At 46.9% G+C, this 10,554-nt stretch overlaps 1 protein-coding gene across 1 annotated transcript in view; it reads left to right on the top strand.

The window, feature by feature from the left end:
• MOGAT1 (monoacylglycerol O-acyltransferase 1) overlaps window positions 1-10,554 on the top strand; it is a 32,792-nt gene that overhangs the window by 5,543 nt on the left and 16,695 nt on the right. Inside the window, exons 2-3 of the mRNA XM_004701642.2 lie at window positions 7,523-7,701; window positions 8,242-8,446. Coding sequence (XP_004701699.1) covers window positions 7,523-7,701; window positions 8,242-8,446 — 384 coding nt within the window. The remainder of the gene's footprint in view (window positions 1-7,522; window positions 7,702-8,241; window positions 8,447-10,554) is intronic.

Genomic DNA, 10,554 nt, shown 5'->3' on the forward strand with positions numbered 1-10,554 from the left:
GTGAGTGAGAGAGTGAGTCAGTGAATGAATGAGTGAGAGAGTGAGTAAGTGAGTGAGAGAGTGAATGAGAGAGAGTGAGTGAGTGAGTGAGAGTCCACCTATAGGGTTTCTATCAGGGCATCGGCTCAGCAGTAGTGTGTTCTTTGGGGTTTTGTTTGATGCGTCCATGGCTCCTAAGTGCTGGGTTCCTAACTGAAAATCCGCAGTGTGAGCCACCAGGTGCTCTGCAGGAGAGAAATGAGGTCAGCTGCTTTTTAAAAGACTTACAAGCTTCGAGATCCTACGTGGCCGTTCTACTCTGTTCGACAGGACTGCTGTGAGCTGGAATTGACTAGACGTCGAATGGATTTGATTTTCGGGGGTGGCTTTGGAAGTCCCTTTGTGGCACAGCCATACTTGTTCGATGTGTGTGCTGGAGCAAAGGATCCGAGAAACGGGGCTCCGTGACAAAGAAGAGTCCATCGGAATTGAAGGAAGCTACATGAGCAACATGTGACTATCGGTGTACCCAGCTTGTGAAAGTGAAGGGGACTGAAGGAGATCGCCTACTGCACAGCCCGACATACAACAAAGCCCTCATAACTGCCATGAGCAATAGACACCATTAAGCTGGAAGCGGCCAAGGATTCGATTTCACTCAGCTCCAGGGAAGCAGCAGTCAGGAAAACAAATGATCGATTGCAATGCCTAGCTCTGCTGCTTCAGACCTCTTTCAAGAGTTCAAAGCAAAAATGCCACTGTGAAGACTAAGGGGCACCTGAGCCCATCCCAGGTATTTCCAGTCACTTCACATGCATGGGGAAGCCGGACAATGAACAAGGAAGAGCAAAGAATAACCGATGCCATTAAATTACGTGCTGGCAAAGAATCTACATTGGCAAAGAATCTACATTGGATTGCCAGAAGAAGGAACAAGTTGTCTTGAAAGCAGTGTACTTGCACTGTTCCTTAGAAACGAAGTTAGGAAGACTTTTTCTCACACACTTGGAGCATGGTACCAGGAGGAACCAGTCGCAGAGGAGGGCATCATGCTTGATAAAGTAGAAAACTCAAAACTTACTGCCATTTCATCAATTCTGAATCATAACGACCCTGGAAGACAGAGTAGAACTGCCTCTCTGAGTTTCCAAGATTGTAACTCTTCACGGGTTATGAACTGCTGACCTTGTGGTTAGCAGGCAACGTCTAACCACCATGCCACCAGGGCTCCTCAATCAAGTAAAAGGTCTACATAAAATAGGACAACCCCCAAGGAGACGGCTGCAGCAGGGGGCTGAAGCCCAGTGACGATTGGGAGGACGGTGCCGGACTGGGCAGTATTTGGATCTGTCGCACCTAGAATTGCTGTAGGTTGGAACCATGTGACAGCATCTAACATCTGGGGCAAAAGGAATTTTCATGGCACCCCAGTCAGCCAAAGGTTGACAGCTGGGTAGGTGATACAGCTGGTTGAACTGGAATAGTAACCTGAAAATCGATGGGTTGAACCTACCCAATGGTGCCGCAGAAGAAAGGCCTGGCCGTCTTCCTGTTAAAGGTGATAACCAAGAAAACCATATGAAACCGTTCTACTCGGTAATACAGGAAGTCACCATGGGCTGGCATTTGAGGCAGGAATGTCTGTGCTCAGGGAGCCAGCACCTGGTCCATGCCTGGTTCGTGGAAGACACTCAGGAAATGCTTGCTCCATCCCACCAGTTTCCCATCGAATCCCCACACCGACTGTGTGAGGTGTGCTGCTCCTGCAGTTATAATCTCTCTGGGGGAACTGAGAGAGGACACCACCTGCTCAAGGACACATGGCGGAGCCACACCTTGTGCAAGGTGTATCGACGAGTGACTCTTACTTGGCCAGTGCGCAGTAAACTATTCCTAGTTTGATTCAAACGGCAGCAATTCGACAGACAATTCAGTATATATTTTTCTTTCACATAGACAGTGAAGTGGAATTGTTTGCTAGGCCTCTTCTTTCCATAGTCTTTGTACACAAATGGGCAACTCTAAGGAGGGGATTGGCCAGTCTCCTTATCCGTCTGGGTGTCACAGAGCAGATTTTAGATGCAGGAAGAGAGAGCCCCATGACCATCAAGAAGGAAGAGCCGCTGGCAGAGTGTGAGAGAGAGCCCTGGTGAAGGGGTGGCCGCAGCAGAGGCACTAGAGCTGAGGCATGACATGCAGCGGCAGGCGGCAGAGCCCACAGAGAGTAAAGCTGAGTGTCTTCGAGCAGGAGCCCGGCTTGCAGCGCAAGGTGACTTGTTGGCCTCTTTCAATGCAAAAGGAGCTCTGAACCACTTGCCAGGCAGCCACAATCGAGAGGCTGAGCACCAGACAGAGGCGGAGAGTTAGCAAGAGACAGGCCAGCTGGCAAGATGGAGAAAAGGCAGTACTGTGGACACAAGGATTTGTATCCTTAATGTTTTCTGATCTTGCCTTGTGTTCACCTGTGAACTTCCCCAATAAACCAGCATAACTGGGAGTATTGTCTGTTGTGAGTTTTGTGTGGCCATGGAAAGGGGTTTTCACACCCAACAGAGAAATAAAGTGCCGTGAGACGGATGGCTGTGGTCTGAAAAGGATAAAAAAGGTGGAGGCCTGTCTGATGATGCCTGGTAAAAATCAGTCTGTGGCAGCGTGGGGCTGGATTCTCCTTCCCCCTAGCCAAGTCAGAGGATGTCAGACATGCCCTCCCCGCCCCCACCCCCTATGCCTGACACACACCATTTCTTCAAAGTATTTGACATTTGTATTACCAGCTGCACCTTTATTTTTGTATTATTGTGTATATAAAATTGACTTGCAACATGTTTTATCATGCCATTCTATTTTATTTATTTATTTGCACAGTGCACTTTTCAAATTTTCCAAAGAGGAGACAGAAGGATTTGAACGCCTACGTAACCACCATGTTGGTTGACAATGATTTGCTATTTCTTTGTGTTTTATTTATTTCCTAAAAAAAATCTTCAAATGAGCCACGCTATGATGTTTCAATCCTAAATCCATTAGTACACATATTTTAAAAATAAGTGGGTTTTAAAAAAATACAAGCACAGTACCATGATGGTGTTCTACACAATCAAGATCAGTTCCTTAAAATCATGTAAATCAAGTCCGTGACTAAGGAAGACTGGAGAAGAAGCGATGCGTCTGAAGTACGGTGCTGGCGAAGAATATGGACAGTACCATGGACTGCCCAAAGAACACGCAGATCTGCCTTGGAAGAAGTGCAGCCAGCATGCTCCTGAGGGCCAAGGATGGCGAGATGTCATCTCACCTGCTTTAGCCATGTCAGGAGAGACCGGTCCCTGGAGAAGGACATCCTGTGTGGTAAACTAGAGGGGCAATGCACAAGAGGAAGGTCCTGGGCAAGAGGAATCGACCCAGGGCTCCAATAGTGGGCTCAAGTACAGGAACAATTGTGACAAGGCGCCGGACCATGCGGTGTTGAACTTTGAGTGGCTGGGAGTCCGAGCTGACTCGATGGCACCGAATAGCAACAACAGTATGTTCATGTGTGGACTTCTCCAACATGGCCAGAAATGCACTTTTACTGGTGAAACTGGATCTGAATAAGACCTGCCAGGCACCTTTGGCCTCTGTTTTGGCTTAGCCCAGTGGTGCCTTCCTGCTGTCTTCTGGTCAGTGCTTATGGAAGGAGCCAGGATGTCCCGTCTTCCGGCTATTGACTTTTTCTGTGAACACGTTCCCTGTTTTTCTTCTCAAGACTTGATTAGATTGAGATATGACCCTTTGGGGAAACGTTCTTTCTAGATGCTCCTATGTGCTTCACCTCACTAAAATCGGGGTGTACGTGCTTGTGATTAGTGTCTGGGATTGATCCATGTGCACGGAGATGAGTTATCGCATCCCCAATTTTAAAGTTGGGATTTTGCCCCACGGGTGTGCCAACAGTAAATAATCTGCAGGGTTTACACTGCTTTATTCTGTTGTCCGCAGGGCCTCCCGCAGTCAGGACCACCTTGACGACACCCAAGGACAAAACAATCGATAAGACAGTAACTCCAGTACTCTCACAACAGAAGTTCCCTTTGCCCTTTCAACTCCTGGTTTAAGCCTTTCTTGACTGTCTTGTCTGGGTGAATTATTTGGTTTTGTTGTTGCTAGTTGCTGCGGAGTCAGTTCCAACTCACAGCGACCCAACCAACAACAGAATGACATGCTCTCCAGTCCTGCAATGTCCTCACAATGGTTATGTTTGAGCCCATTGTTGTAGATGCTTTGTCCACCCATCTTCTTGATGGTCTTCCTCTTTCATGCTGACCCTTTACCAAGTATATTAGTCTAGGTACTTTGAAGAAACAAATCCACAGCGACTCATGTATAAAGAGAGTTTTATGTAAAGAAAATGTGCATCACGAAAACATCCCAACCCAATGCTGCCCAAGCCCACCAATCCAACATTAACCCATTAACCCAACACCAGTCCACAAAGTCCTCCACCTCACAAAACAGAGGCAATGATGCCAACTGCAGGAGGAAAGCTGAGACAGTGAACGAACAAGCATCTCAGCACTAGCAGGGGTCTCCACACAGCTGGTCCAGCACCCAGGGCTGCATCGGGATAGGTCCATGTAGCTTCTCCTTGGGGATGTCTTGTAGGAAGTCAATCTTGCAAGCTGAGGCAGGGAACTGCTAAGACAGCTGCACCCGGTGCAGCCATCACAAAACAAGAGACCGGAGAACTAGAAAGGCGAGGCTCACCACCCATTTATCCCTCCGCCTTTCAATTAGCCCCATATGTGATTATCGGCCAGGCTGGCACAATTAACTAACTCACCAAGCATCGTGTCCTTCCCAGGGATTGGTCCCTTCTGATAACATGTCTCAAGTATGTGAGAAGTCTTGCCATCCTTGCTTCCAAGGAGGATTCTTGATGTACTTCTTCTGAGGCAGATGCATTTATTCTTCTGGCAGTCCGTGGTATATTCTGTATTCTTCACCAGTGGTGACAATAAGACATATGTTGAGGACGGTGGGGAGGGGTCAATGAGATTTCTTGAGCTCAGGCTCAGTTCAATATACCCTGTGAAGTGACTGGTAACCTTTCAATTACTTTCCCTTCCCTGCACCACCTTAGCTCAGTCTCATCTGCCTTTAAGAACAAATGAATGAGACCTAATGGTTCTTTGTACGATTTTGCACATTATAGTAAATTGATTAAAACTTAACCCATGGTAGTACGTTGTCAGTGGGCCAAGCTGGATGGAAGGAAATAGGTGAAGCAAAATGGAATGATCTTGGTTTAAATGAGTGTAGAGGGCACGGCGTTGGCCTTACTTCTGCACTCATGGAAACTTGGCAGTTCCAGAAGGCAACAAACTACTCCGCAGAAGTGTAGAAAGCCGAAGTTCCCCTCACCTCTCACCTACTCTGTTAATCTTTAACTCACCTTAGAAGGAACAGCAAGCCAGTCTTTTGACCAAGTTCAGTGATATGTTTTGGTGAAATTCACATTGGGAAAGTTGTTGCATTAAGGATTCTAGGAATTTGAATACCACCCCCCGCCCCCACTGCTTTTAAACTAAAGACACACAGCTGTAGGAGATTAGGGAGCTGCTACTCAGCAGTCCTGATGAGTCATTTTTAACACAGTTGATAAGGAATGGAGAGGAGTTTGGGGGTTGAGGTCCCTCAGATTGGAGTTGGCAGCCCTGCATGAAAGAGATGGACAAGGGAACTCTTGAAAGTCGCGGTAATGGTTGGCACTTCGGCACTTACAATTGCCAGGCTATCGCTTCATGTATGTTCTCTCGTTCTCCTTTCAAAATTAATTTTGTTGTGACACACAGTATAGACTAAAAACAAATGTGCTAGGGGACTTCAAAAGGAAAAAAAGACTTTTCATCCCCCCCCCACCAACTCTTTGAACCCCCAATAGTTTCGCCCAATGTATCCCTAAAGGGAAGACTCTTGTAACTAGCACCCAATCTTTGCTGTGGATTTTGAAGTGCAGTTATTGGGGGCATAAACCATTAGGGTTCCTCTGCTGCTCTGAAATGTTGTAAGAAGTGACATCTGTGAGGCAAAATATAGAGTCTCTCCTGTGCTATTTCGATCTCTGTCAACAGAGATCCTGAAAATGTTGCCAGAAAGTGCCCTGGTCAGAGACACACACAAATAATAACTGCTCAGTCAAGGTGAGCACCTAGAGTTGGAAATTCTCAACACTTCCCTTCTTAGCCACATCCCTCAAGTCAATGGGGGAGGTAATGTGTGCTCATGGCTAAGAGAATGGGCTTGGAAGTCACACAGATCAAACACTTACATATTGAGTATGTTAGGCCGAGTTGACTAGAGAAACAAAATCCAGAGACACTCATATATGTAAGAGAGAGCTTTATATCAAGAAGTAATTATATATCAAGCAAACATCCCAGCCCAGTCCAGATCAAATCCATAAGGCCAATACTAGTCCATAAGTCCCTCTTCAGACTCACACAGCCACATGCAATGATGCAGAATGAAGGAAGATCACAGGCTGGTGGGTGCAAAGTCTTGTGGATCCAGTGACGATGAACTCATCTCCAGGGATCCCGCAGGTCTCCAGCAGGTTTCCGAGTGGCTCTCAAAGCAGAGAGAGAGGAGTTCCCAGGATCCTCCTTAGGAAGAAGACCACGCCCACAAGGAGGTACCATTAGGCCATGACCTGATTGACAGGCTAGACTCTACCTATACACTTATTTATCAAGTGTATGTACATGAATGAACATGAAATATGTAACCACCCCACTGGGTCACTGGGGCAGTTTAACTAAATCCCTCTCTATTTCCATTTCCCCTTCTCTAAAGACAGACAGAGTCATATAGTTTTTGAACTGTCTTATAGGTATTTCAAAACAATAACCAATTGCATGCCACTACATGCCATCCCCACAAAGGGTAATGGATTGGGCTACTGTGATCCATACAGTTTTCCTTGGCTGATTTTCAGAAGTAGATCAGCAGGCTTTCTTCTCAGTTCATCTTAAGTTGGAAGCCCTGGTGAAACCTGTTCATCATTATAGTAATACATCAGTCTCTGCTGAAATTTAGGTGGTGGCTGCACAGGAGGTGCACTGACCCAAAATTGAACCCAAGATTCCTGCCTGGAAAGGGAAAATTCTGCCAATGAACCATCAGAACCAGAGCTATAAATAATGCTAAATGAGACTATTCAGACAGAGCTCACAATGCTTGGCACATAGTAATCATCCAATAAATGTGGGTTCATACAATGTGCTCAGGCTCAGTTCAGTATACCTTGGGTGGATTACATTAAGGAGCCCCGGTGGTGTAGTGGGTTATGTGTTGGGCTGCTAACCACAAGATCAGCAGTTTGAAATCTCCATCCTCCCATAGGAGAAAGATGTGGTTTCTACTCCCATAAAGTGTTATAGTCTCGTTGCTCTGAGTCAGAATTTGCTGCTTGGCAGGCAGTGAGACCATGGGCCAGTGATTGTACAATGCAGGGAGCAGGTGATAATGGTGTTGGTTTCATAAGGTGTTTTTACCTTTCCTGCAGCAACGATATGTATTATCATCTTTGCCATCCTGATCATCAACAATTATTGGTTCCTTTATATCCCTTACCTTGTATGGTTCTACTTCGATTTGCAAACCCCGGCGCAAGGAGGCAGGAGGTGCCATTGGATCAGAAGCTGCATAGTTTGGAGGTACTTTATGGACTATTTTCCAATTCATGTAAGTAGCATTGTGTTATCTTGTATTGCGGAGAAGATTGGAAATTTCTTGTCCTCCACTATATTTCCAGGAGCCTTGGTGGCATAGTGATTATAAGATGGGTTGCTACCTGCAAGGTCAACAGTTCAAAACCACCAGCTGCTCCTCAGGAGAAAGATCAAACTTTCTACTCTCGTAAAGAGTTACAGGTTTAGGAACTCACGGGGCAACTCTACCCTGTCCTCTAGGGTCAGTAGCGAGTTGCCATCAACTCAATGGCAGTGAGTTCTGGAGATTTCCAGCTTTTTCCTTTTCTGAGTGAGAAAGCATGCAATTTGGTCCGACTTGCTAAAAGGATTTGTAGCTACCTGGAGAAGTCTGTGTGTGGAGGACTCTGGAGCCAGGAGAGAGTACAGGCATACCGAAACATCTTCAACCCAGAGAAACGAAAATAACCCGGCTCTCTGTCTCCTCCGGACAGAGGAGCTCACTGGGACTCTCCTTTCATGTCTCACTACAAACTAAGAAGAGAACATTTCACTTTTGTTTTTTAATCTATAGCTCATCAAAACGCAGGATTTGGATCTGAGTCATAACTACCTATTTGGGTTTCACCCCCATGGAGCCCTGACTGCTGGAGCCTTTGGGAATTTTGGTACAAACCATTCTGCCTTCAAGAAGCTGTTTCCTGGCTTCACCGCGTATCTCCACATCATCTCGATTTTGTTCATTTGTCCTTTCTTCCGAGATATTCTGTTGACCACTGGTAAGTGAAGGCAGATAACTGCAGTGGCCAAGTGTGGCAGAATGTTCCTTCCCAAACCCAGTTTCATAGGGTCAAAACCCTGTGTCCTCACCCCTCTCTGGTGTTGCATGTGCTACTTGCCTATTTCTGGCCTTTGGTCCTGGACTGAGTGCTGGGAGGACCCAGGTTGTGCCCCTTCATCTCTGGTCCATCCCCAGCCTCTATCTCAGTGCCCAGAATAGAGCCGTGTGCAGCGAGCGTTGATTCAGTGAAGTCATAGCAAAGGCAGAGTGAAATGGCCCCAGCTGGCTTTTTGAGACCCAGATGAACTAGCACTTCATTCTGCTGCTCTGAGTGGGTGGAAGTCTCTTTGGTTAGCGAAGTCCTACTTCTGCCAATCCCAAGGTCACCCTTGGCCCAAATGCTAGAAAGATACTTCATGGATGGTTACAGCTTGCTTTCCTAGTTCTCATTTCAGCGTCACCGACCCAGCGTGTTTCTTTCTCTCAGGTGACTAGCTAATTGATGAGCCACGAATTCCTTAGGGTGTTTGATGACTGTGAGCATTGTGTAGGTTAATTATTATTTTGCTGGAATTTCTTGGATATTAAAAAAAAAGCCTATAGTCCCAGGAGTAGAGAATTTTCTGGTCTCCAAATTTTGATGACCTCTCATTCACTCCTTAAGCCTCGAGGACCATTAAGTAGCTGTTAGGAAGTTACCAAGTCTGAAAGGACCAGGCTCCAAGGCTGAGCCTTCCTGCTCTCTTGGTGGAGGCTCCTATATCCCTGGGCTCTGGAGTCCAGTCTGTGTGGTCACTGCATATGACCTCCAGAGGGCGCACTCAAACCCTCAAACTGTAGCTGTCCCATGAGGGGAAATCCTTCTCTTCCTTTTTAAATGACATTGTGTTACAGTTTATCAACAGGAAGAGGATTAAAGGGACACAATTTTAAATTTCATAAAAGCACAGAAAGATGTTTAGAGTGTGCACCACTGAATCAACTCCAACTCACTAGTGACTCTAGGACATCTCTCGAGTAGCACCGCCCCATAGACTTTCTAGGTTACACTCTTTAAAGGGCAGATCACTAGGTCTTTTCTCCCCTGGAATGACTGGGGGTTTGAACCTCTGACCTTTCAGCTAGTAGCCTGGCATGGAACTACTGCATCTCCTAGGTACAGTAGACTGCTCTTTTCATATAGCTGCAGGTGAGTTTGACGAGGGTACCTGAGAGGAGTGACAGATTCGTGGCTCAAGAGATGTCTGTAGCATATCTCCCATGGATATGCCCGTGCCCACCCCCAGCCCCCTCCCCCGTAACTCCCCCCAAAACCCCAACCAACCAACCCCAGAACCTTTCTCTATAGCATCCCCATGTCCCCGCCACTGTGATTACTGGAGTTCTCACTTGAGATGAAACCCACTTGCCGTCATTGGCATAGGACCTCCTGACTTCTTTTCCTCGAAGACAACCTAAGGTGTCCTGAAAGCAAGACGAAAATGTCTGGATGCCCAGTGGAGGCTTTCCTTCCCTTGTCTCTAAGTGCACTAGGTCTCCATCCCTTTCCAGAACTGGCTTCCCTGGACAACCTCTGGTTCAAGAGGGCCCTTCTGCTCAGCAGCTGCCTCGGTGGCAGAGCCAGTGCCTCTGGAATATGACAGATAGACAGGCATGCGCCCCTGAGCTTAGGTGGTAGCGAACCAGTGGGTTTCAGAGACCCTTTGCTGGATGGTGTTTGTTTCGTGATGTTGCTGCTAGCTGCTGGGTCAGCCTCTGACTCGCGGCAACACTGAGTGAAGTGGACTTAAACGCCTTCTGGTTGTACCTCACTTCCACGAGCCTCCATGCATCGTATTGTTGCAATCCAGAGGGTTCTTCTCTGGTTGGCTTCCAGAAGCAGATCACCAGGCCTTTCTTCCTAGCTCATCTTAATCTGGAAGCCCCTCTGAAGCCTGTCTGCAGTCCTCCACTGCCAGACAGGTGATAGCTGCGCCTTGGGTACATCGACCATGAATCTAACGGGTTGTTCCCACATCAGCTTTCTTCACCACATTTGCTTATGCACCCATTTATCTTCAGCGATCATATGGGGAGGTGAGCACACAATGATATGATTTTTTGTTC

The sequence above is a fragment of the Echinops telfairi genome, unplaced genomic scaffold (assembly GCF_000313985.2).
Source record: "Echinops telfairi isolate 266 unplaced genomic scaffold, ASM31398v2 ScPeMD7_3;HRSCAF=10, whole genome shotgun sequence".
Taxonomy (NCBI): domain Eukaryota; kingdom Metazoa; phylum Chordata; class Mammalia; order Afrosoricida; family Tenrecidae; genus Echinops; species Echinops telfairi.